The 27,159-nt window shown below is 39.7% G+C and overlaps 2 protein-coding genes across 4 annotated transcripts; both read left to right on the forward strand.

The window, feature by feature from the left end:
• Positions 1 to 1,172: 1,172 nt before the first annotated feature.
• Positions 1,173 to 8,178, forward strand: cabz01076234.2 (butyrophilin subfamily 1 member A1). 3 transcript variants are annotated; one of them, XM_036146457.1, is made up of 9 exons: positions 1,173 to 1,216; positions 3,755 to 4,126; positions 4,208 to 4,492; positions 4,575 to 4,676; positions 4,777 to 4,806; positions 6,430 to 6,456; positions 6,780 to 6,803; positions 6,905 to 6,949; positions 7,036 to 8,178. In XM_036146457.1, exons 2-9 carry the CDS (start codon positions 3,859 to 3,861, stop codon positions 7,665 to 7,667), a joined length of 1,413 nt encoding a protein of 470 aa, XP_036002350.1. In that variant the 5' UTR covers positions 1,173 to 1,216; positions 3,755 to 3,858; the 3' UTR covers positions 7,668 to 8,178. The 3 variants fall into 3 exon arrangements, with proteins under 3 accessions (XP_036002350.1, XP_036002351.1, XP_036002352.1); XM_036146459.1 differs by having other exon boundaries at positions 1,192 to 1,216; positions 3,761 to 4,126; XM_036146458.1 differs by lacking the exon at positions 4,777 to 4,806.
• Positions 8,179 to 11,207: 3,029 nt separating this feature from the next.
• On the forward strand, positions 11,208 to 26,297 carry LOC105924250 (butyrophilin subfamily 1 member A1). Its single transcript, XM_036146456.1, has 9 exons — positions 11,208 to 11,379; positions 11,518 to 11,577; positions 15,885 to 16,256; positions 16,338 to 16,622; positions 16,705 to 16,806; positions 24,276 to 24,302; positions 24,626 to 24,649; positions 24,751 to 24,795; positions 24,881 to 26,297. Exons 1-9 carry the CDS (start codon positions 11,376 to 11,378, stop codon positions 25,474 to 25,476), a joined length of 1,515 nt encoding a protein of 504 aa, XP_036002349.1. The 5' UTR covers positions 11,208 to 11,375; the 3' UTR covers positions 25,477 to 26,297.
• Positions 26,298 to 27,159: the final 862 nt, after the last annotated feature.

The following is a 27,159-nucleotide window of genomic DNA, read 5'->3' on the forward strand; positions in this document are numbered from 1 at the left end:
ATTTTTAATTCGGCTGTTCAACTATACGTATGTGATGGTTGATATACTACGTTAAACTATACTGGTAGACTCAAATAATTAGAAAATTATAATTTTAAAAATGTGTCTGGAAGATCAATTCTTTAACTCAATTGATTGATTCCAATATACATTCAGAAAAGGAGAAAAACTGTATATTGCTGAGATTTAGGATGTATTTATCATCATGCAATCAGGGGTTATGCTTATTGTTAATTTCTTGCGGTCAATTTCTTAATTATTCAATCTGGTAAAAAGACAACCAACAATCAAGATAAAACAAGGAGATAAAGAGATTAACACCATTTAAAAAATCTACTAAATCAATGTTATAAATAAAAGCAGATACAATTTTGCTTTTGTCAAAAGTCTACTGCTATCTCAGGAACATCAGGACAGAGAGAGAAAGAGAGAAAATAAAATATACTTGTAAATAATATACCATATCTGGCCTGAAGCTGTTCACATATCTCATAGCTAAACCTGGATTATTTCATAACATTTCAGATTTATTTTCTAAAACACCCAAATAGTCTGACTGTGAATATCAGCGTGAATAGTAAAGATCTTAATGATAACATTTGCTAAATGTGTTGAAATCACAGTAGAAAAACTGCACCAGATGACGCGCCTTTTCCACCTCAGGCAGCCAAGCCTCTTTTCCTTTAAGACATGTTTTTATGTAAATAGCAGCTATAACAGTATAAACCCGGGCAATGTGCAAAACTCCTGATCATATTTTTTTGTCTTTGCAAATTCAAAAGTGAAAGTAGCTGCAGTCTTCTTTCTGAATGTCCACTTCGCGTCTGGTTGCTTTGTTATAATTTGGCTGCTGTAGGCTGTAGAGGCTGATTTCAGGCCAGATCGACCATCCTGTCCTGGGTTTTAAACGGTGTCTAAATCCAGTGTCTGGAAGGACCTACCTCTGGCTGTTTGTTTGGTGGATCTATTCATGACCTTTACAGAGACACAATGGGTAGGCCGAGTACATTCGTACCTTCAGCTGGTAAATAATACCTAGTTTTCATTGCTCTGGGTTAAAGTTGTAATCTTCTCTGTGTTATGAGGTGTAAATCCTGTTTGTCTATTATGGCTGCCGTCATCAATTATCTTTTTTTGTTTTTTGCTTTCTTAGATAATCTTGTGATTCCCTTTTGGTTTCTGGCCCTTCTTCCTTCGCCATGCTGTGCTGCTCCCAGTAAGTCCCCTCATCTTACTACACACCTCCTCTCACTCTCATCTGAGTCATTGCTTATTACTCATTGTGCAACATTTCAAACCCTAAGGGTCTATTTCTGCATGACATAATAATTTATGTTTCTTACTAGCCCTTAGTTTAGTAAGCAAATTTTTAAACTCATGCAGAGTTTGCAACAGTTATTTAACTCCTGGTAAAACCATATAAAAAGCCTTAAAAATAAATACTTTTATTGTAATACAGTCTAAAGCTGAAAAATACCAGAAAAGCTTTGAATTCTGTATGTTTATTCGGTGGGATCAAAATCTCATGTAAGGAACTAATTATTTGTACATCATTAATGGTACACTTACTGATAATTAACATTGTTCTGGCCCCTTACAGTCCAAAGGTCTGGGGACTATATATAAAAAAGGTTAATTCCATATTTTTTTTAAAACTTAAATAACAGCAAATAACAGTAACTAGCATCGCTATTAAAATAGAACAAAAAAAAAATCAATGTCAGAAAACATTGAAATACATGAAATCAAAACTGAACCTATCATAGAAACTCATTAAGAGATCCTCATTAGTTTCTGCAGGAAATAAACTCTTCTTTTTGGTTTTTAACAGAGATTGTACAGTCATGTACATAAAAACAAACCACACAACTCACTTTATGACATCATTGTTCAAAACCAAAACATACAGTCACCCTCCATTCACCTCAAAATAATACAAAATGATAACCACCACATTTTCAAATAAAACAAGTCAATTTTGCACCCAGAGAGTAAGCCAAGTATATACATACATAATGCATAAACAAGGACAAATAAAGAACCTTCAGAAGAAAAACAAAATACATTTATAAACAAAAACTTGTCTAGGATGGAGGGAAAGTCATTCCATCTATCATGACTGTACAAATTCTCGGTTATCCGGGCCGTCGCAAAATCAAAGAGGCCTAAAACGGAGGCAACCAAACTTTCGTCCAGTTCTTTCTGAAAGTGTTTCAACGCCTATGAAGGAGTCTTTGTCAATTCTGGTGGTTCCCACCGAGCAACCTGCAGCTGGTGCGCTGCTGTTTTTTAAGGACATGGGACCCATCCTCCTAGGCGCATTCTCAGTCAGATGCAGATCAATGATCCACTCGTCTCTATCCTGGGTCGTTAAAAGCTATTGCTAGGTGTGAGTGGAGTACTTGGTAGCCTGAATCCTGATGAGATTGCTGATGTAATCTCTTTGGGATGTGTTGGTTGTAAACACTGGGGAGTTGGAAACGCACCCCCTCTTTTAAGTGATGGCTTTTCTCTTTTGACCAAGATGGCTCTTTCAAACCATCCGTTCTTCTTGTCCAGTATCTGGACATCATTCTCATCATCCCTGAGCTGCTGGCCCTCCTGTACTGTGTGATGTGTTTATGTAGCTGTTGTTTAGTTTCTCCAATGTAGGAGTCTAAGCAGTCCTCACTGCATTGGACCGCATACAAAACGCCGCTCAGCTGTGGTTCGGGTGTTCTGTCTTTGGGATGAACCAGTTTTTGTCTGAGTACTATTAGGTTTAAAATTTACCGGTATGTTGTGTTTGGAGAAAATTCTCCTGAGTTTCTCAGAAACTCCTGACACACATGCAATGACAATGTTCCTGTGTCTCTCTGTTCTCTCCTCTGTGGTTAATGCTGTGTTGTTCTTTCTGCCAGCTTTGTAGGCTGATTTGACAAACGGCCTTTTTGGGTAACCACAAGCTTGCATTTTCTACGTGCTTGTGTTCTTTTTGTTTCTCCTCTGTGGCAGAGGGAATGCTGTCAGTCCAGTAATTCAGAGTTTTGATAGTTGACACAGAGAGTTTGTGCTCCAGTGGGTGATGTCAGTCAAAATGCAGATATTGGTCTGTGTTGAGGTGAGGGGCCATCTGATCAGTATGCCCCTTGTGCGGCTGCCTTTGGGGGTTTCTAGGGCGTGTCCCACTAGGCGGAAACCCCAGAGAAGACCCAGAACTCGCTGGAGGGACAATATATCCTGTCTGGCCTCAGAACGCCTTGAGATACCCCAGAAAGAGGGCAAGGATGATGCTGGGGAGAGGAATGTCTCCGTTTCATTCTTGGACCTGTTGCACTCCCCCACAACTCACCCAATCTTAGATAACTTAAGCAGAATAAGATGGATGGATATTTGTACACTGAGGGCAAAGTGGAACCAAAGTAAATTTTCTTTTTTTTTGGTCACAAACAAAAAAAAATTGTAATTAATGAAGCTAGCAAAGGAAAACATAGTATAAACAGTACGCATAACAGTTCAGACCATAATATAAATTTATAGTAGTTTGCAAAAGTAATCAATTAAAGAACAACATTTAAGGCTCTTTAAACATCTGCCACGCCTTACACGGCAATTATCAGTTTATCATTTTAGAACTTAATTTAATATACAGCATCTACCGAAAAAGTTGAGACAGATGTGACGTGTAGGGGACACTGCTATGTAACACTTACTGTATTTGGTGTAATACCTCTACAAAATGAAAAGATGACTCTGATTAAGATCTCCTTTTCAGTTTCAGAGACTTTCACGGTCTCAGTTAGGTCTCCTGTCTCCGTCCAGAGAGGCCATGTCGCTACCTTACCCTGCTGGCTCACTTCCTCTCAGAGTGCAGAAGATATGGAAGTGCGCTGGTATCAAGGGGGAGCTCAGAAGGAAACTTCAATCCTGCTTTATAAGGCAAAAGGTGTAGACTATACATCCCAGAAAGCTTCATACACTGACAGAGTCTCATTTGGCTTAAAAGACGGAACATCAGGTGGATTAAAGACAGGTGACATCAGCCTGAAGCTGCAAAACGTCACACTTGAAGACACAGGAAAGTACACCTGCTTTGTCAGCAGCCTTGCGGATTATGACAGTGCATCTGTCAGTCTGATCGTGAGAGGTGAGACCAATGAGGGCAAAAGCAGCACAAAATCTAACAGAGGGAAGTCTGCATTAGTTGATCCTCTTCCTTTTATTCCAGAAACCGGGCGTCCTCCTCTCCTTTCAGCCACGATGAAAGACGATGACAAAGTTAATGTGAGCTGTGAATCTGAAGGCTGGCATCCGAAGCCTGAGCTACGCTGGTCAGACAGGACAGAAGCTCTCACTTCTGCCGATGTGTCGTTCAGCAAAACCTCGGCTGGTCTTTATACAGTCCGCAGTTGGCTTCTGGTCCCCAGTTCGTCTGAGGTCTCCTGCGCTGTTGGGTTTGCCAGTGAAGTGCCAAAGGAGATCAAAATGCAGCTGACAAATTCATTACCAGAAGGTACCTAGTTTCACCTTGATGTTTTCTTTATTGGTTTTCTGTAAGAAAGACATCTACTAAAACACGTTTGCTTTTCATGTAGAGTCTGGATCCTCCTCGGCTGGATGGGTGGCCTTTGGGATACTTCTAGCAGCTGTATTAGCTGCATCTGGAGCCCTGTACTTCCTGTACTTCAGACGGAAAGGTAAATGTTTGATTTATGTCGGGTAGCCTGCATAGATGACACTATTTCTGAGATTTAAATGAGTTCTGGTTTCATACTTTGTGATGTGTTTCTGTTTCAGCTAACAAATCAAGAAATGACACAACTGATGGTAAGAAAAAAACGCAAAAACAAAGATTTGTTCACATCAGTTTGGCAAAATTTCTGCAAAATGTCATGGTACTTATACTAAAGGGACAATGGTGTAATTTTGTTTCATCCTTCTGGACATTTTTCAGACTTAAGTACAAATCTAAGTACATGGAACTACTGCAGTTTTGTGAATTTAATATTTAAGGGGAAAAAAACTCATAAAGTTTGTTAGCAGAGTTGAAAAAAAACATCAAAGATGTTGAAATAATATGCGGTAGAGACATATGCACTCCTTTGCAAAAGTATGTACACCCCCTTTCAGATTTTCATACGTCACAGGATTAAATCGTACTTTTTTACATGATGAAACAATACAAATATTGTCCTAATGCATCTTAACAATCCAGGTTGAAAAATACAGAAATAAAGTAGGTTCTCTGGACTACAGGAACCACCTGAGATCAAACCTCTGATGCAGAGAGAGTGGCACCAGAAGTCCACCTTGGTCATAACTATGCAGAACCTCAAGCGAGTCATTCAGTTCCACCAGATTTAATTGCTGCTAATTCATACGATGTGATTTTACGTGAGATCGGACAGTTCGGTGTGTCAGCCTTAAGGCTGACTTTACCTTTAACCCTTTAGACTGACGAGAAGAGATGAAATCTTTCAACAAAGAAGAACCTGTCCAGTGGACCTACTCAGTTTCTTTTTGTAGTGCAAAAAATGACATAATTGGAAAGTGGATGAAAACTAATACATAGTTTTCAAATTTCCTTGAAAAAAACTAATATTTCAAAAGATTGATATGTATTTATGTTGGGTGGGTCAATTTTATAACTCCTATATAAAAACTAACCTACATGCATTACTGTTCAATGTATAAAAATAAATATATGATACACTTCCCAGATTTGTATGAGTAGAAACATTGTAAACCATGTATTATTTCTCTTCCACAACTCAGCTTCCTGTTATTTTTGGTTTGTTCACACAAGATTCCCCCAAAATACATTAAGGTTCAAGGTTGTTTGGAAAAATTAGGAAAAATTTAATTGGATAAAAATACATTTTCAAGGCACTGCAGTCTAGGGCCTTGACAATAGGTTGCACAGAGACACAACTGTTATACGGTCTAAGTTTGTTATTTTTAATTTTGTTTTTTTTGTAGGGGGACAAACACACTTTAAAGCTGTTTGCACAATCACCTCAATCTGTTTCAACATGTTTAGGATAAATACAAGAATAATAAAAAGTCTGTTTCATTACTTTTAATTCCTGTCTTGATCACATAATAAGCATTCCAGTGACAACCATAAAATCAACACGTGTTTTCTCTACCGTCATCTTTCATGATATAATGTTGAAATTGGTCTGTATACTCTATAAAACTGCTTATCAATTTATTTTTCAATTTATTTTAACGTGTGTTAAAATGAAAAAAAAATGTTTTTACTTTGAGCAAATTAAATCTAATATTTTCCACCCAGATGTCAAAATTAAACTACTTTATCCCTCAAACCATCCTAAAAGTCACTGATTATAATCCTCACACACATCAGGAACGTCAATGAGTCCCAGTGGATTTATAATGGAGGTCCTGCTTGGAATCACATCCTGAAGTGTTACTTTTATCTTTCAGGGGCACAACTCATGAACAGTCCTGATGGTAAGAAAGAAGACATAATTCATATTTAGATTATTTTTCTACTTTGGTCAGTTTAGCGTTTTAAAAGACACTCAAGTTAGTTTTATTTGCACAAGATGAAAGCTTGAGAGAGCAACATTAGAAACATAAACATATTATCTTATATTTATAGTGTTGTTTAGTTCAGATTTTCTGCCAAATAACAGTAAAGCTTACTGGAGGGCCGTCCTACAGCAATCCCATTTTCTTCAAACTAGAAATGTCTGTGAAGTTATAGACAGTTCTAAATGTATTCATGACATAAAACAATTAAAATAACATTTATTTTTGCATTTTTCCCTCAGACATTGAACCACTTTTGTCTAAAGGTAGGTACACAGTAGTTCAAGCTGCCAGTGTTGATAAATTAAAACCTCAGCTTTCATAATTTGTTTATTTAGATGTTTTCACCTCTTGTTTTTCTGTCCAGCAACATGGTCATCAGCAGCTCTATCAGAGGCTTCCAAGCATTATGGTAATTTTACATTTATTGAATGTAATTCATATTTCATCTTTTACTTTATGAGTATTGGTTATAATTACATGTTTCCTCTTTAACAGTGAATGTTCAACTCATGGACACAGGCAATCAGTGGATAAAAATCAAGGGTTCTAAACTGAGAGATAGTGAGGCAAATCCTCCAGATGGAGACAGAGTTACCTCCCTCACAGCAGTCAGAGGATCTCCTGGCTTCACTTCTGGACAACACTACTGGGAGGTTTCCTTAGCACATTCATATTCAGACGCCAAGAAGTCCTGGTGGATCGGAGTTACAGATAAACAACAAATCCCTGATGATAAAAGTTTGTCTCCAACCATAAATAATGGATTCTGGTTCCTGTCTTCTTGCCCCAACCAAGAGCGTACCGTTCAGGTTAACACTGACCCAGAGGTGTACTTTCCTTTAGAGCCAAGACCAAAAACAGTCGGTGTGTATTTGGACTACGACAATGGAAAGCTCTCCTTTTATAATGTTGAAGGTAAATGTCTAATTGGATCTCTGGCAGCTAAGTTCACAGGAGAACTGTTCCCGCTTTTTAACCCTGGGAAAGGTGACCGATCACCTATGGAGGTATTACAGAGAGCTGAGGAGGTTCAGTCTAACAACATTATTACTGAGGTACAAATACTGAACACTGAGCAGGATCAATCAGTTAAGCCTGAGAAATCACAGGCAGAAAGTTCAAAGTAGAACAATGAAAGGAACGCTGTGTAGTGTAACGTTGTCCTGCATGCAGTAAGTCCAGAGTAATAATTTTCAATTTGGGAAAAAAATTATTTACATCTAAATGAACCTGTTTTACTTCTACTCACAGGAAGTACAAGATATGTTTTTGAGCTTTATTAGGTAAAAACAAACAAACAAAACACTGAGCATGAGTGAGTTAGGACATTGTTATAGAAAAACATATGACAGGCTGAACTTTTGAGTTTGAGTTTTTTAATTGTATCACTATTATAAAATCCTTCAGTTTTCACTCAGTTGTTTTAGGTTTTAAGGCTAATCTTTTGGCATTTGCTGCATCTCAAACCCTCGTTTTCCTACTCAGCTGCAATTGTAGAATCAAAGTGAAAAAGGCTCCATACTTTTCCCTTCTTAACTTGTTATGCTCTAAAGGCCTTTTGATGAACATTCAAACACTTTGATAACCAAAAGATTGTTAAGCACAAGCAGTTCTGATTGTTTTAATTAAAACTAATAGAGAGGATTAAAATTAAATTGTTACAATAAAGGGTAAAGCTCAGTGGTCTCATGCTCCTTCCTTTTTTGCCTCTATTTGTTCAACATTTTTTTGTTTGTAGGAGCTTATTGGTTGTCTGTCATGGACCAGTCACTATACTACTTAAAGGATAAAACAATCTCTTGTTGAGTTGCGTAATCTGATATTAAATAAAATCACTTAGTTATGTTATCAAGCTAAATCAAGCAGTGCATATAAAAAAATACATACTCCCTCTTAATATTGATATTCACAAGAGAATGGCTGGTGTTAAACTTGTAGTTTGTAGAATGAAAATTAATGTTCTCCATTGAAAAATGTATAAATGCTTAGAGCAGGAAAAAAAGGAAAAGGAACAATGTAAAAAAGTTTGATTTGGCTTGAGGAAGCCTGGCTAAGTGCTGATCAAGACCATTTCTAAGGGGTATGCAAGAAACAATTAGAATAGATGCATCATGGTTTGGGACACTGAATAATTTTTTTATGCACATATGTTAGAGCACAGGAGCATCAAACACATGCTGTACAGGTTGATATGAGTCCATGTAGTCTTGTTAGTTCTCCCAAAGCTTTACACACCTTATGTTTGGTCAACAGCATTCAGTCCTTACTTAATCACAATTTTTTTTTACTTTAGGTACAGCTCCTCTCAGCTTTAGCCACAGTTCTGGTTGCATACAAAGATTGTCCAACCGTGTTGGCTTTTTATATTTTATTTGTGCAATTTAAACTTTGTTTTTGCTCTAGTTGTTAGTAAACAAAGCACTTTTGTGTGTATTTACCATAACAAGACCACGGTGCGATATTGCGCATGCACGCGATGAGTTAAACAAGGAGAAGAAATGGAGCCGTAATGCCCAGCAGAGGATCAAAAAGAAAGAGGTTAAGTAACCCTGTTCTTGTTTCTGGTGTTTTAGATGTTCCCGTTTCCCTCAGGCCCCGGCGTTCCCTTTCCTTGCGCCCCGGCGTTTCCCCCACGCCCCGGCGATCTCTTCCCTCATGCTCCGGCGTTTCTCTCACACCCCGGCGGTCTTCCCTCTGGCGTTTCAGTACACTAGTTGTGCGCCAGCGTTTCCATACGTCTGTTGAGCCCTAGTGTTCCCGTACGTCTGTCTTCCCCTCTGGCGTTTCCGTACGCCTGTTCCTTCCACTGGCGAACCGCACGCTAGTGGTGCTCCAGCATATTCGTACGTCTGTTGAGCCCTGGCGTTGTCGTATGCCTGTCTTGTCCCTCTGGCGTTGTCGTACGCCCGTTCCTTCCCTCTGGCGTTTTCGTACGCCCTTTTCTTCCCTCTGGCGCTGTCGAGCGCCTGTTCCTCTCCCTGGGGTTCCGCACATTGGTTGTGCTCCGGCGTATGCCTATCTCGGTTCCCCAGCGTTTTCCTACGCTCTCTGTGTTCTCTAGCCTCTTTGGTTCCTACGTGTACTTTAGTCCCTTTGGTCCTCTGTGTTCTTTTGCCTTTGATTCTCTGTGTTCTCTGGCCTTTGGTTCTCCGTGTTCTCTTACCCCTTGGTTCTCCGTGTTCGCTAGCCTTTGGTTCTTCAGTCTTCGGGAAAAATATCATGACAATCTCCTTGTTTTATCTTGATTGTGGGTTGTCTTTTTACTAGATAGAATAATTAAGAAATTGACCGCCGAGAAATTAACAATAAGCATAACCCCTGATTGCATGTAAATAATTGATCTGATGATAAATACATCCTAAATCTCAGCAATATACAGTTTTTCTCCTTTTCTGAATGTATATAGGAATCAATCAACTGAGTTAAATAATTGATCTTCCAGACACATTTTTAAAATTATTATTTCTTTAAACTGACTGAGACTAATTATTTGAGTCTCAGTATAGTTTAATGTAGTATATCAACCATCACATAAGTATAGTTGAACAGCCGAATTAATAATCAACAGTCCAGGTAAATGCATATGTGGCGAAAATATCACAACATTATGTGTTTTTAATGGATTTCTTAATATACCAAACAATGACTGCTAAATTGCATTAAACTGTGAGAGCAAAAAGTGGGCGTGTTGCACCTGACCATCAAAGATTGCGTTCCTAGTGGGTAAGAAGTAACCTACAACACAGATTCACCCCATTTACTGCTGGCAGTTTGGGAGCATGAAAAACGATGAAGAAATTCTAATGTACAACACTTACACTGGTATGAGAGAGAAATAACGTTGTCATAAGTGAACTTCTAGCTTGTCTTAGAATAAATTTTGATTCAGTAATTATTTTCATTCATATGTAATTATTCCGATTGTAGGTGAACTTCAGCAACTTTGAGGCTGTTCAGTCATTTGTGCTGGTCAACAATAACCACTGAAAATTGCTGTTTTGTAAATTACTGCTGTTTATGTCTTGATGTTTGTCCTTAAATGCATATAATCTCCCAAGTAATGAGATAAAAAAATATTCATAGTGCCATGGGCCATGTAGTAAAGTACACTGATGATGAAATAACACCAGAGATGAGTGCATAACACACTAAAGTAGACAAAAAGACACTAATTAGGAGCAATTCTTCTGCCTAAATTCATAATATTAATATCATACATAGCTCTTTTACCCTGTGGCACTCTCAAAATTTTGGGGGGCAGAAATTTCGTAATTTGACATTGTTTTGGCATGTTTTGTTTTGTCACAATACCTACATCCAGAAACCAGCACAGGTGGATCCAGCACAAAATACATCTGAGCTGAAGGACTCATAAACTGCATCTAGTAGCGGTCCTTTTCCCCAATAAAATTATTTAAGATTTCAGATTTTTTTTTTATAGATTCCCCCAAATAACTTGAACATAATAAACTTTGCTAAATAAATTAAACGTATATAAAATCTGCTCCAGGTGAAATGTGTTTCCCATCTCAATTATTCAAGCTTATTTTCCTTTAAGACATTTTTATAATAGCAGCTGGGGGACCAGACAGCCCGTCGAACAGGCTTTGGCTCGCTGCAAATTCGAAAGTGAAAGTAGAGCAGCAGTCTTCTTTTACATGGCCCCCCTCGCTTCTGGTTGTTTCTTAACATTTTGGCCAGTGAAGTCGGTAGAGACTGATTCCAGACCAGATCGACCCTCCTGTCCTTAGATTGAATGGGTGTCTAATTCCCCGCGTCGTCTGGAAGGACTTTGGCGGATATATTCCTGATCTTTACAGGGAGGAGGAGACACAATGGGTAGGCTGAGTGTTGTTTTAGCTGGTAAATAATACATAGTTTTAATTCCGCTGGGTCAAAGCGGAATTAAATCGTTATGGGGTGTAAATTCTGTTTGTCTGCCTATGCTGCTATCACCAATTAACTTTTTTATCTCAGATAATGCTGTGATTGCCGTTTGGTTTCTGCCGCTTTTTTGGCCAAGCTGCGCTGCTCCCGGTAAGTCCCCTCTGACTCATTACTTATTAAAGGTATACTATGCAACTGGGGTTGATTTTCCAGCGAGGCTTCCCACAGAGGGCAAAAGTAAAAGTGCACTGTCATAAAGATGCTCAGCTGTTCTCCTGGTTTCTCCCACAAGCCAGGTTGCGGGAAACTCACGCTACCGCCTTGCCAACATTCCAAAAAAAAAAAAAAAAAAAAAGTAACTGATATGCTTGCATGTTTATTTGACGTTATCACGCGGTTCTTTGTTGTTGCTTTCGCGCGTGCATATAGTGAATGGCAGGGAAAAAACAGGCAAAAACACATGGATACGCCCCCCCCCCCCTCCCCCTCCGCCAGTCTGTCCGAGCAAAACTTGTCGTCCCCCCACCCCACCCCTCCGCGTCAGCCTTGCAGCCTTCTTAGTTCAATAATAAAGTCTGATATTACACAAAACTCACAAATACAAAGCATACAGAAAATGGCCTCAAGGAAGTGTTCGATAGGTGAGGAGCAGCAGAGCTGGTTGGAGGAACCCAGGAGGGGAGATCTTGATGACCTGGGGTGTGTGAAGGATAAGGGAACCAAATATTTTGTCTGTCATTTTAAACATGAAACTACCAAAACACAAGCCAAGTAGTAGAACTAAATGTTGAAAAGAAATTAAAAGCTAAATAAAATAAACCAGGTCACTTAATAAAGCTGCATTTTCTGTATGCTTTGTATTTATATTCACATGATAATATTTTCAGAATTAATAATAACATTTCTGTTAAAGATTACATTTATCTTCTGCACCAAGGGCATAAGTAGGGAGAACAAGCAGAGTGATTTTGTGTAATATCAGACTTTATTATTGAACTAAGCAGGATTTAGACAGGATCAGAAAGGAAAGTGCATCTTCTTTTTGCCTTTCCCCAACGATCAGGGACCTCCTGGTTGTGTCTGGTGCTGCAGTGTTCTTATTGGATAAAAGAAAGAGCACATAAAAGACAACCTCCTGATAATATAATATGCAAAAAACGCCACCAAATGTTATTAACGCCACCGCACGTATTTTACGCGAGTGACGTAAAAAACGCGCTGGCGTAAAATACGGGTTGGAACTGCGCATTATTGTACGGACGATAATTGGCCTCATCGGCTTGCCATAAAACCTGTGTCAATGCACGTATCGACCACTGAGCTATAATATATACTGTAGTGCTGATTTTGCCGAAAAACTGAAGTCACTGGCCGCCATCTTGCTACTCCCTACTCTTACAGAATCCCATAGGATTTGGTTGCAACAACAAGCAGTTTTCTGGCTGTGTGAAAACGTTTCACAGGTAATTCTACAGTCAGTGGATGTACTAAAACTATCAACTAGTAGGAAATTAGGTGCTGAAATGTTTAACATGTTATTCATATTAAATATATAAATATGTATATATATGTATTTATACATTTTATATATATATATATATATATATATATATATATATATATATATATATATATATTTAAATAAATAAAATACTAAATATTTCAGCACATGACTTTCTCAGTACTTGATAGTTTTAGAACATAACATAAAAGTATATGGCATTTGACATTTTAAAAGTTTTAAGCCCCCCCTGAACGTGAGAAAATCCTCGTTATTCGATGCTGTAGCGCACATATTCCCTAGTTACTGGAGGATAATAGGGAGTACCAATATGGCGGCTGGTGGCTTCAAAGCGACTCGTTCAAACAGCGGGCGATTAGCACTCCAGTGCATAATAGAGATCAGTGGTATCGACACGGAAAACTCACGTGACCGATACAGGAACTGTTTCGAACTGACTGACGCGCCAAACTGTTTCTGTTCCCTCTAAGCTGCACGCGTGTGCATTCGCCCACAGCAAAGCTATGCTGCGCAGTGAATAAAATCCAAGCTGAACTGTAAACAAAATAACTGTTAATAATGGTTAATTTTTAACCATTCTGCAACTCTGGTGTGATGGTGTACCACAGTCTCTTTCTGTGAGCGCCAGGTGCTGATCGGAGCGCACCACTGATGGGTTGGGCAGACGTCTTTATGGTTGGGCGGGTTGCGCTGTGTGTCTTTGTTCTGAGGGTCGTTTCAGAAAAAACGGCTGATCTACCCTTAGTAGGATAGATCAGCATTGAAAGGACATGGCAGCAAAAAAATTTGTAAAATAAATAAATAAAAAAGCCAGCATCCTCATTCACATTATTTATTGACAATCTAAAAAAAAAATCAAATATATGTTTAATTCAAATGAAAATATAAAATAATACAATGCAGCATACAATGATTTAAATTGTATTGTGTATACTTGGTCATCAAATCAGTGTCAGTTAACTCTGTCAACCAGGTTGCCTGTAGGGATTTTTAAGGTCCAGCAGGTGTCAGTATTCACTGACACAGTATGGCACAGTATCAATACAGTTTTGCAATGTGTCAAAACGCTTCATGACGCCTCATCGACCCATCACTACTGAACAGCACACAATGATTGTATTAAAACTTTAGTAACTTTCCTTCCATCCAGACCTTGTACAGGTCTAGAGTCAGAAAAAGAGCAGCTAACATCTCTGCAGACCTCTGACTTTTACCTTCAATTAATTCATCCTTTTTGTAAAAGAAACATTGTATATATGTGTATTTATAAGGAAAAAAAGTTTTTATTTCTCAGCAAATGTTATATATAAAAATATATGTTTATATCTAAAAATGTTTGTACAGTGAGAACAAAGGATAACCAAAGCTTGTCATGATTTGTTCTGATGACCCGAACACACTACACACACAGAGCTTGGTATCTTTTGTGAGTTTATTGAATTAAGTGGCAGTTTGATGATGAAATCAGAAAGGCACGCCTGGACTGGAACAGAGACGCAAGTGAGGACAGGAGCTGACGACCCGGAGACAGAGTTCTGGCTGGAGCTGAACGGAGATGGGACTTGCAAATGGGACCATCAGCACGGCAGAGAGGGAACCTTGCTGGACAGAGTCACAACAGGATAAAAATAGCTTAACTGGGTGAATACTTGCAGATCACAGTCTTAACAGGAAAGTGCACCGACGTGGATGGAATAAGCAATGGCAGGCTGAGGTAAGAGATGCAGAGGTGGCAGGGTTCCAGAAGCAAGCAGGAACCATACAGGTAAACAGGCAAGGACTATGTGTTGCATGAAGACGAACCGGCAGACGAGTGGAAGCAGAGGGAGGCTTAAATAGGGAGGCTGGCAGGTGAAATGAGTCTGGCTTATTGATGACTAACAGGTGTGGCTGACTGCAGAGGGAGTGAAGGGAAAGCTAAGTGAGGAGCTGAAAACTAACAGAAAATAAGTCAATTCATAACTAAAACCCAAACAAGGAGGAAAAACTGAGTAAACAAAGCTTAATCAAAACCTAAACCCTGACAAAGCTGAAATCCATGTTTGTGGGTACAAACTTGGATTCAAATGCTACCATAAATAGCAAACAAATCAATCACAACCATCAATTTTGATTTTAGGAGTTTGCAAAAATCACCAAATAAAGAACAACATTTTGAGGCATTTTACATGTTTGCCATTCCTGGCACCACAAGTATCACAGTTTACCATTTAAAAAACTTGATTTAGTATACAGCATATAGTAAAGTCTACTGAAAAACTTAAGAGATACGTGACATGTAGCAGGCCTGGACAATTAATTGCATTTGCACAATAATCACAATTTTAAAAAAATGCTATTATCATATTGCAGAGGTCTACAATTTTTGGCTATGTAAAAATTAATAGATAAGACGCGCCCTTTAGGTGTCAGTAATATTTTTAAAGTGGGTTTGCCTCCACATGGAAGGGAAGAGAGATGCGGCTATGGGATAATCAAATTTTATTATTTGTTTTAGAGTTTATATAATCCATTTTTTTTTTTTTTACCAGAAACTTTCAAGAATCTTACCACAGCATTAAGTACCGATCAAACTGTTTAATACATAGACGTGTTTGTTGGTTGCACTTTATGTTCAACAAGGTTTGATGTCCGACTCAACAAACTTTTCTCTTGAACAATAATATTCGGACTAATAAAAAGTTAAATTTCTTGTTTTAAATAGTCCTTGTTCACAAACATCTTTATCTACAGGCCATTTTTGTTGCTTGTGGTTAATGCAGTTAAATTAAATTGCAATCACAATTATGGTTCAAATATATCGTAATTTTGATTTTTGGCAAAATCGCACAGCCCCAATGTGCACGTAGCACTCTACTTTGAAATGTGATACTTTGATATTTGGTTTAATACCGCAGCATAATGAAAAGATCACTGATTAAGATCTCCTTTTCAGTTTCAGAGACTTTCACGGTCTCAGTTAGGTCTCCTGTCTCCGTCCAGAGAGGCCATGTCGCTACCTTACCCTGCTGGCTCACTTCCTCTCAGAGTGCAGAAGATATGGAAGTGCGCTGGTATCAAGGGGGTGCTCAGAAGGAAACTTCAATCCTGCTTTATAAGGGAAATGGTGTCGACTATACATCCCAGAAAGCTTCGTACGCTGGCAGAATCTCGTTTGGCTTAAAGGAAGGAACATCAGGTGGATTAAAGACAGGTGACATCAGCCTGAAGCTGCAAAACGTCACAAATGAAGACACAGGAAAGTACACCTGCTTTGTCAGCAGCCTTGCAGATTATGACAGTGCATCTGTTAGTCTGATCGTGAGAGGTGAGACCAATGAGGGCAAAAGCAGCACAAAATCTCACAGAGGGAAGTCTACATCAGTTGATCCTCTTCCTTTTATTTCAGAAACCGGGCGTCCTCCTCTCCTTTCAGCCACGATGAAAGACGATGACAAAGTTAATGTGAGCTGTGAATCTGAAGGCTGGCATCCGAAGCCTGAGCTACGCTGGTCAGACAGGAGAGAAGCTCTCACTTCTGCCGATGTGTCGTTCAGCAAAACCTCGGATGGTCTTTATACAGTCCGCAGTTGGCTTCTGGTCCCCAGTTCGTCTGAGGTCTCCTGCGCTGTTGGGTTTGCAAGTGAAGTGCCAAAGGAGATCAAAATGCAGCTGAAAAATTCATTACCAGAAGGTACCTAGTTTCACCTTGATGTTTTCTTTACTGGTTTTCTGTAAGAAAGACATTTACTAAAACACGTTTGCTTTTCTTGTAGAGTCTGGATCCTCCTCGGCTGGATGGGTGGCCTTTGGGATACTTCTAGCAGCTGTATTAGCTGCATCTGGAGCCCTGTACTTCCTGTACTTCAGACGGAAAGGTAAATGTTTGATTTATGTCGGATAGTCTGCATAGATGACACTATTTCAATCTGAAAAACTCACAGAGAAAGAAATGGCAATTAGAAGGATTTTATTGATACAATATTTTAAGTCTTTGGCGCTCAGACCTCGGCAGGAACATTAATGCTGAATTATACTTTAATATGCATAAGTAGATGTATGAGAACAGGGATGTTCCCCCCAGGTCTGAAACTGGTGGTGGAGTGGAGATAGAAGAAGTTTGTTCAGTCCATATGGTGATCTGTTTAAGATAGATGTCCAACTTGATAAACACAGGTTTGCATGAACTGTCCATGATGAGCAAGCTTGAAGCGACTGTGGAGAGGAAAAACTCCCCTTTGGGAAGAAACCTCTGGAAGAACCGGGCCCAACATGGTGGTCTTCTGCCGGACCAATAACAGGCGATAGGGAGTGATGAAGACTGAAGGGAGAAAACACTCTGATGGGTTGAGGATGGAGGAACGTCTTGGAAGCTAGATGAACTCAGCTATGATGGTGGAGAAGGGGTTGGGGGTGGGTTGAATCGGACATCTGATTCGAAATCCAACATGCAATCCGTTTGCGCTTGCTGGTTAGCAGGCTGAGACGTGGATTTGAAGTTGCTTTTAAGATGAGCGCGGGATGCTGATTGGCTTCATGGAGGTGCGGTTCGTAGCTGATTGGCTCACATCAGAGGCGTATCGGACTCTGATTGAATGGAGGCAGGCGATGAGTTTCTTCGATTGAACTTGCGCCTTCAGCTTCATTTCAATCTGAAAAACTCACAGAGAAAGAAATGGCAATTAGAAGGATTTTATTGATACAATATTTTAAGTCTTTGGCGCTCAGACCTCGGCAGGAACATTAATGCTGAATTATACTTTAATATGCATAAGTATATGTATGAGAACAGGGATGTTCCCCCCAAAAATGCCGAGGTCAGAGCGCCTGACTCATAAGGCAGTGTGACGGGATAGTGATTTGAATGGGAGATGATTAGGTGAATGAAATGAAAGAAATGAACAAGGAGAAGTGAGCAGAGATGCTTTCTTGCGGAAGATGTCTTGCGTATGCTTTCTTGCGGAAGATGTCTTGCGTATGCTTTCTTGCGGAAGATGTGAGCAGAGATTCTTTCTTGCGGAAGATGTGAGCAGAGATTCTTTCTTGCTGAAGATGTGAGCATAGATGCTTTTCTTTTGGAAGATGTCTTTCTTATGCTTTCTTGCGGAAGATGTGAGCGGAGATGCTTTTCTTGCGGAAGATGTCTTGCTTAAGTTTTCTTGCGGAAGATGTGAGCATAGATGCTTTTCTTGCAGAAGATGTCTTGCTTATGCATAACAGAATGCTTGACGCATGCATGAGAGAACACATTACAAGACGCAGGACCAGATGCGACAAGACGTACGAGAGAGTGCAACAGGATACATAACGAATGCATGACAGATGCATGAAAGGATACATAACAGAATGAGTGACAGGATAAACTGACAATATGAGTTACGATATGAACGAAAGTATACATGTGATGAATGATGATATGAAAAAAGCATAAAAGATCAACAATGTGATAGGAGAGTTACGGACTGTGATGATTATGAATGATAAACTCAATTCGAAAGAGTGAAACATGAAGGGTCTGGCGAGACCTGTGAAAAGTTCAATCCACCACCAGTATTTGCAGTTAGATTACCTTAGAGCCGAGAGGGCATTGAGCAGCTAAAATGAATGGATGCTCAGAACGATGTGTGAGGCATGATGATGATGACCATGGCCCATTGTTTGATTGATCAGGAATCTGTGAAACAATTATAAAGAACCCCCCCCAAACCTACGGATGGCAGCATCCGTACATTTGTAAACACAACCACAACAGAAAGGCATTATAGAAATATATTTCGATCCAGGCGAGAAGCAGACCAGACGGTCAGAACGGCAGCTCTCAACCAGAGTATCCTGTTCAAGAAGGAAAGAACAAATTTAGCGAACTCTAGCTGTCTGGAAATAAAGCATGACTCTGGCAGTGATGCATTTGTGAGATTGAGGTGACCGAGCAAGGAGGGCAGCTGACGGTTGAAAATAACTGATATGGGATGAGACTGATATCTTGTGAATTCGAGAGCTGAACTGCAGGCAGGAACCATGCTGGAACCAAGTTGAGATCAATACCTAGAACTCGATTTGCAGGCCGACAGGTTTAATTTAAAAAGGACAAACTGAAGAATAGTGAAAGGAAGATCTAGGAGAGGAAGTGACCACAAGATGAATGAATGAAGAGGATGAAGATGGTAACATGACTTAAGACATAATTTATCAAATAATGTTTGCTTAACTCATGAATGCATAAACTGCCGAGCGCATAATAAATGCTGTCATGAACGGATTAAGCTATTAAGCTCATTCCATGATGTTTGAAATGAAAATACTTTAGATTCTTACTACATTCTGATAAAACTGATGATCTTCATTACTTATTAGCTTAATTAGCCTCACCAGTCTGCAGACAGGATCCGTAATTTAAACTAATGTTATACAATAACGGCATGATAAATAATTGATCTCGGGTTGAATTCTGAACTGTGGTATGGGGAAGGTAACAGGAATTCTGTCCTGCTGCAACATGAGACCCTCAAGGCTTGGACGGCCTTTCTTCCCACCGGGGTCCTGCTGAAAACCCTCTTTACAAATAAAACCTTCCTCCCACAGACAAAGAGCTCTCTTTCTTCAGCTCACTCCTGCAGACTTCTTTAGCAGCTCTCACAGAGCAGACAAAGAAGGCCAACCATGAGGCCTGGTCGGCCCTGACCAACGCACAAGCCAGCAGCTGGGAAAGGTGCCTGGCCAGCCACGCTTGATCCATGGTCTGCTAGACTCGACTGCCTGCTTCAGCATCTGGAGAGGCTCTCAACGCCTGGGGAACATGTCCGAGCCATTATTTCAACAAATAATGTTCTGTTTAACTTGGGCCCCGCATTGTGAATAGATTGAAATACATGGCAAATGTCTCAACTCCATTCCATGTTCTTGGAATCAGACTCTCAGTGAACAAGGATTCACAGAGTTATCCTGATCAACCACCCTTGTTTGTCCTTTCTTTGTTTTGTTTGCAAATAGTTCCTTAGCCTCTTTCTATCTTCATTTTGCCCAGTAGCCCAATCAAGTCTCACCAACCTAGCAAAGAGGATTCACCAATTGAACATTGTGCTTATTCAGGCACCACAGAGAAAGCGTGCTCCAGACAGCAGAGAAGAATTAAAAGGAGAAGCAGCGTAGCTTAATGAGAGGGCCGTTGCCGCGAAGGCCTACCAAAACAGGGCCGTTGCCGCGAAGGCCTACCAAAACAGGGCCGTTGCCGCGAAGGCCTACCAAAACAGGGCCGTTGCCGTGAAGGCCTACCAAAACAGGGCCGTTGCCGCGAAGGCCTACCAAAACAGGGCCGTTTGCCGCGAAGGCCTACCAAAACAGGGCCGTTTGCCGCGAAGGCCTACAAAACAGGGCCGTTTGCCGCGAAGGCCTACAAAACAGGGCCGTTTGCCGCGAAGGCCTACAAAACAGTGATGTGGAATGGGAGATGAAGGTGAGGTGAATGGTGAGGTGAGGTGAGGGGAACGGTGAGATGGATGGTGAGATGAGGTGAGATGAATGGTGAGGTGCTCGGCCGGTGCTCGGGGCTGATGCATGGGGCTGATGCATGGGGCTGATGCATGGGGCTGATGCATGGGGACATGAAATAATGAATGCTCATGACATGAAGGACACGAAACAGGCACATACAGAGTACATGAGGAGTAGGAGACGGGCACATGGCGGGCACATGGCGGGGCACATGGCAGGCACATGGCGGGGCACATGGCAGGGGTATGAGACAGGTATGAGCGGGGTACGAGACAGGTATGAGCGGGGTACGAGACAGGGCACGAGACAAGGCACACAACGTAGCACGTGGCAGTGCACGATGAAAGTAGGTGAAGAGAATTTGACAGAATACTTTATGAACGCCTGGCTAGAGCAGCAGAGCTCGTGAAGGGCACAACAATTGGTATAAATCGCTGGATTTAAAATGCACTTCTGAAATAAAATGGGTTAAGTAACAACTCAACCCTACTGTCCGGTTAAACTGAACGTGAATGACATTGAAGGTACTTAATGCGGAAGGATTGCCAATAGTAAGTCTTTGAATGACGAAATCAGAGATTTAAAATGCTGAGACATTTGCTAATACAGCCTGAGGGTTGATGATAAAGGGGAGACGAGAAGAACGTTGCCATATCAAAGATAGTAAGAGAACACAGGAATGGGAAAAACCAAAGAGGAAAATGGTAAGGTTGACATTTCAACTTACAAACTTAATTAACACTTAAAATCAAGCATACTATGGACAAGAAATTACTTTAGAAAATATGAACAATGAGTTGAATTAGAATGACATAATTATGAAATAAGAGAAGATTAATGGAGTCCATCACGAACCATACTGCAACCAGTAGGTGGCAGTAATGCTACTACAAGCCTGTAGCCAACCGCCAAAACCAGAAGAAGAAGAAAACGAAAACAAACAGAATGGATGGGATACTTCTGCCTAACAGACAGACAGTTCAGGAGCATGATGAGCGAAATGCATGTAATAAGAATGAAAACATGAGTGGATACATGTTACCTTGAGCTGCTAGGAGCGGGCATGAGAGGAGATCAGACTGAAAGTTGCGCAGGACGATAGCCGCTCCCGGCTACGAAGCAGAGCGGGACCGAAGCTGAGTCAGAGTTGTGACGGCGTCTACGTCGCTTGTGAAAAGCGGGGATTTGCAAGTTCATAGCGCCAGGAATCGGAGCTGATGAAAACAGAGGTTGGGTGACGGAATGAGACGCCACAGCGGAAGGAGGCCAGCTAAGAGAGCGAATCCAGGTCAGTGCTGGTCATAGCTCTCAACTCTCACGCATTGACCGTGTGACACACGCATTTCATCAATTGCACACGCTCACACGCATTACTTCGAAAATCTCAATCTTACAATGAAAATCTCACTCTTGAAACGCACGTGTACGGACGCTTCGCGTCATGGCGGAACCAATTTGCGGTACAATGGTTTCCGCACGTCCAGTAGTAGAGGTAACACAGCTGCAAGGACCGCCGCCGCGCAAACAAGTTTCCCTCATCCAAAGTGAAAAAGTTGTACGGTCCGTGTTGTGTGCGAATTAAATGGTAAGTCGTCATGTTTTATTACAAACTGTAACATGAAAGCAAAGTCCGTCTAAATTAGTGACCGTCTTGAATCGAACAACAGCCCCCCCCCCCCCCCGTTAGACAGTGTTGAATCGAACAACAGCAACCCCCCCCCCCCTTTGGACAGTGTTGAATCGAACAACAGCCCCCCCCCCCCCCCCCCCCGACAACAATCTCACTCTCAACAGTCATCAAAAGTTGAGAGGTATGGTGCTGGTTAAGATATGCTGGAGCGAATACAGAGATTGCAGAGGATGGATGCGCGGCTAGATGGCGTTCCTATGAGCAGCAGGATTTGAGGATGAGTTGTTATCGTCTTGAATCGGACATCTGATTGGAAATCCAACATGCAATCCGTTTGCGCTTGCTGGTTAGCAGGCTGAGACGTGGATTTGAAGTTGCTTTTAAGATGAGCGCGGGATGCTGATTGGCTTCATGGAGGTGCGGTTCGTAGCTGATTGGCTCACATCAGAGGCGTATCGGACTCTGATTGAATGGAGGCAGGCGATGAGTTTCTTCGATTGAACTTGCGCCTTCAGCTTCATTTCTGAGATTTAAATGAGTCCTGGTTTCATACTTTGTGATGTGTTTCTGTTTCAGCTAACAAACCAAGAAATTACACAACTGGTGGTAAGAAAAAAAACCGCAAAAACAAACAGATTTGTTCACATCATTTTGGCAAAATTTCTGCAAAATGTCATGGTACTAAAGGGACAATGGTGTAATTTTGTTTTATCCTTTTGGACATTTTTCAGACTTAAGTACACATTTAAGTACATAGAACTACTGCAGTTTTGTGAATTTAATATTTAAGGGGGAAAAAAAGTCATGAGGTTTGTTAGCAGAGTTGAAAAAAACATCAAAGACGTTGAAATAATAGGCGGTAGAGACATGGGCACTCCATTGCAAAAGTATGTACACCCCTCTTTCAGATTTTAATACATCACAGGATTAAATTGTACTTATTTACATGATGAAACAATGCAAAGATTGTCATAATGCATCTTAACAATCCAGGTTGAAAAATACAGAAATAAAGTAGGTTCTCTGGACTACAGGAACCACCTGAGATCAAACCTCTGATGCAGAGAGAGTGGCACCAGAAGTCTACCTTGGTCATAACTATGCAGAACCTCAAGCGAGTCATTCAGTTCCACCAGATTTAATTGCTGCAAATTCATACGATGTGATTTTACGATGTGATTTTACGTCAGATCGGACAATTCAGTGTGTCTCAGCCTTAAGGCTGACTTTACCTTTAACTCTTTAGACTGACAAGAAGAGATGAAATGTTTCAACAAAGACGAACCTGTCCAGTGGACCTACTCAGTTTCTTTTTGTAGTGCAAAAAATGACATAATTGGAAAGTGAATTAAAACTAATACATAGTTTTCAAATTTCCTTGAAAAAAACTAATATTTCAAAAGATTGATATGTATTTGTGTTGGGTGGGTCCATTTTATAACTCCTATATAAAAACTCACCTACATGCATTTCTGTTCAATGTATAAAAATAGATATATGATACACTTCCCAGATTTGTATGAGTAGAAACATTGTAAACCATATATTATTTCTTTTCCACAACTCAGCTTCCTATTATTTTTGGTTTGTTTACACAAGATTCCCCCAAAATACATTTAGATTCAAGGTTGTTTGGAAAAATGTGGAAAAAGTTAATTGGATAAAAATACATTTTCAAGGCACTCCAGTTTAGGGCCTTGACAAAAGGTTGCACAGAGACACAATTGTTATACGGTCTAAGTTTGTTATTTTTTATTTTGTTTTTTTTGTGGGGGGACAAACACACTTTGAAGCTGTTTGCATAATCACCTCAATCTGTTTCAACATGTTTAGGATAAATACAAGAATAATAATAAGTCTCTTTCATTACTTTCAATTCATGTCTTGATCACATAATAAGCATTCCAGTGACAACCATAAAATCAACACATGTTTTCTCTACAGTCATCTTTCATGATATAATGTTGAAACTGGTCTGCATACTCTATAAAACTGCTTATCAATTTATTTTTCAATTGTTAAAATGAAAAAAAAAATACATTTACACAAATTAAATCTAATATTTTCCACCAAGATGTCAAAATTAAACTACTTTATCCCTCAAACCATCCCAAAAGCCACTGATTATCATCCTCACACACATCAGGAACGTCAATAAGTCACAGTGGATTTATAATTTAGGTGCTGTTTGAAATCACATCTTGAAGTGTTACTTTTATCTTTCAGGGGCACAACTCATGAACAGTCCTGATGGTAAGAAAGAAGACATAATTCATATTTGGATTATTTTTCTACTTTGGTCAGTTTAGCGTTTTAAAAGACACTCAAGTTAGTTTTATTTTCACAAGATGAAAGCTTGAGAGAGCAACATTAGAAACATAAACATATTATCTTATATTTATAGTGTTGCTTAGTTCAGATTTTCTGCCAAATAACAGTAAAGCTTACTGGAGGGCGGTCCTACAGCAATCCCATTTTCTTCAAACTACAAATGTCTGTGAAGTTATAGACAGTTCTAAATGTATTCATGACATAAAACAATTAAAATAACATTTATTTTTGCATTTTTCCCTCAGACATTGAACCACTTTTGTCTAAAGGTAGGTACACCGTAGTTCAAGCTGCCAGTGTTGATAAATTAAAATCTCAGCTTTCATAATTTGTTTATTTAAATGTTTTCTCCTCTTGTTTTTCTGTCCAGCAACATGGTCACCAGCAGCTCTGTCAGAAGCTTCTGAGCATTATGGTAATTAGCATTTATTGAGTGTTATTCATATTTCACCTTTTACTTTATGAGTATTGGTTATAATTACATGTTTCCTCTTTAACAGTGAATGTTCAACTCGTGGACACCGGCAATCAGTGGATAAAAATCAGGGGTTCTAAACTGAGAGATAGTGGTGATGCAAATCCTCCAGATGGAGACAGAGTTACCTCCCTCACAGCAGTCAGAGGATCTCCTGGCTTCACTTCTGGACAACACTACTGGGAGGTTTCCTTAGCACGTTCATATTCAGACCCCAAGAAGTCCTGGTGGATCGGAGTTACAGATAAACAACAAATCCCTGATGATAAAAGTTTGTCTCCAACCATAAATAATGGATTCTGGTTCCTGTCTTCTTGCCCCAACCAAGAGCGTACCGTTCAGGTTAACACTGACCCAGAGGTGTACTTTCCTCTAGAGTCAAGACCAAAAACAGTCGGGGTGTATTTGGACTACGACAATGGAAAGCTCTCCTTTTATAATGTTGAAGGTAAATCTCTAATTGGATCTCTGGCAGCTAAGTTCACAGGAGAACTGTTCCCGCTATTTAACCCCGGGAAAGGTGACCAATCGCCTATGGTGGTGTTACAGAGACCTGAGGAGGTTCAGTCTAACAACGCTATTCCTGAGGGACAAATACTGAACGCTGTATCAATCAGGTGAGACTGAGAAATCACAGGCAGAAAGTTAAAAGGGAAACCAAGAAAAAAAACAAAAATGATGTGTAGCCTAACGTAGTCCTGCATGCAATAAGTCCAAAGTAAAAATTCTCAATTTGGGAAAAAAATTATCTACATATAAATTAACCTATTTTACTTCTACTCAACATATGTTTCTGAGCTTTATTAGGTAAAAACAAACAAACAAAACACTAAGCATGAGTGAGTTAGGACATTGTTACAGAAAAACATATTACAGGCATTTAGAGTTTTTAATTATATCATTATAAAACCCTTCAGTTTTCACTCAGTTGTTTTGGGTTTTAATGCTAATCTTTTGGCATTTACTGCATGTCAAACCCTCTTTCTCCTACTCAGCTGCAATTGTAGAATCAAAGTGAAAAAAGCTCCATACTTTTCTTTACTTAGTTTGTTATGCTCTAAAGGCCTTTGCATGAAAATTCAAAAACTTTGATAACTCTGAAAGATTGTTACGCACAAGCATGAATTATTGAATTAACGACAGCTCAGTTACGGCTCACGAAGAGTCGATTAAAAGGGGTGAGACTTAATTTATATTGTCATATAAAACTAGTGGACATTAGTTTGTATAGAGGCATCAATCCCAATTTGAATTAAACTTTAGAACAATGTTTGTTACAATTTTATGATCCATTTAAAATATGCTGCAGGCAATCACTGATACTGTGCGCAAATACTGTGCAAGCTTTGTACCCTTGTCTGCTACCAGATTCTGCTGATTGTTTTGATTAATACTAATACAGAGGATTCAAATTAAATTGTTACAATAAAGGGTAAAAGTCAGTGGTCTCATGCTCCTTCTTTTTGTGCCTCTCTTTGTTCAACATTTTTTGTTTGTAAGAGCTGATTGTCTGTCATGGACCAGTCACTATACTACTTAAAGGATAAAATAATCTTATGTTGAGTTGTGTAATCTGACATTAAATATAATTACTTAGTTATGTTATAGTGACCTAATACTAAGACTAAATCAAGCAGCATACTCCCTCTTAATATTGATATTCACAAGGAATGGCTGATGTTAAATTTGTAGTTTGTAGAATGAAAATTAATGTTCTCCAGGGGAAAATGTGTAAATGCTTAGAGCAGGGAAAAAAAAAAGGAAAAGGAACAAAGTAAAAAAGTTTGATTTGGCTTGAGGAAGCCTGGCTAAGTGCTGATCAAGATAATTTCTAAGGGGTATGCAAGAAACAATTAGAATAGATGCATCATAGTCTAGGATACTGAATAATTTTTTTATGCACATATGTTGGAGCACGTGAGCAACAAACACATGCTGTACAGGTTGATATGAGTCTATGTAGTCTTGTTAGTTCTTCCAAAGCTTTACACACCATATGTTTGGTAAACCTCATTCAGTCCTTACTGCTTAATCGCTAATTGTTTTTCATTTCTCTGCTTGAGCCACAGTTCATCCTGTAGGTCACTCTGGTTGCATACAAAGATTTTCCAACCCTGTTGGCTTTTTTTAATTTTATTTGCGCAATTTAAACTTTGCTTTTGCTCTAGTTGATACAAAGCACTTTTGTGTGTATTTACCATAACAAGACCACGGCGCAATTACAGCGCATGCAGGCGATGAGGAGAAGCAATGTAGCCGTAATGGCCAGTAAAGGTTCAAAAAGAAAGAGGTTAAGTAACCCTA

The sequence above is a fragment of the Fundulus heteroclitus genome, chromosome 14 (genome assembly GCF_011125445.2).
Source record: "Fundulus heteroclitus isolate FHET01 chromosome 14, MU-UCD_Fhet_4.1, whole genome shotgun sequence".
NCBI lineage: Eukaryota > Metazoa > Chordata > Actinopteri > Cyprinodontiformes > Fundulidae > Fundulus > Fundulus heteroclitus.

Coding starts and splice junctions, on each gene's coding strand:
- cabz01076234.2 (XM_036146457.1), top strand. CDS start 3,859: ATGGAAGTGCGCTGGTATCAAGGGGGAGCTCAGAAGGAAACTTCAATC. Junction 4,677..4,776: donor CCTGTACTTCAGACGGAAAG/GTAAATGTTTGA, acceptor TTTCTGTTTCAG/CTAACAAATCAAGAAATGAC. Junction 6,457..6,779: donor ACTCATGAACAGTCCTGATG/GTAAGAAAGAAG, acceptor TTTTTCCCTCAG/ACATTGAACCACTTTTGTCT.
- LOC105924250 (XM_036146456.1), top strand. Junction 16,257..16,337: donor TGTTAGTCTGATCGTGAGAG/GTGAGACCAATG, acceptor CTTTTATTTCAG/AAACCGGGCGTCCTCCTCTC. Junction 24,796..24,880: donor AGAAGCTTCTGAGCATTATG/GTAATTAGCATT, acceptor CCTCTTTAACAG/TGAATGTTCAACTCGTGGAC.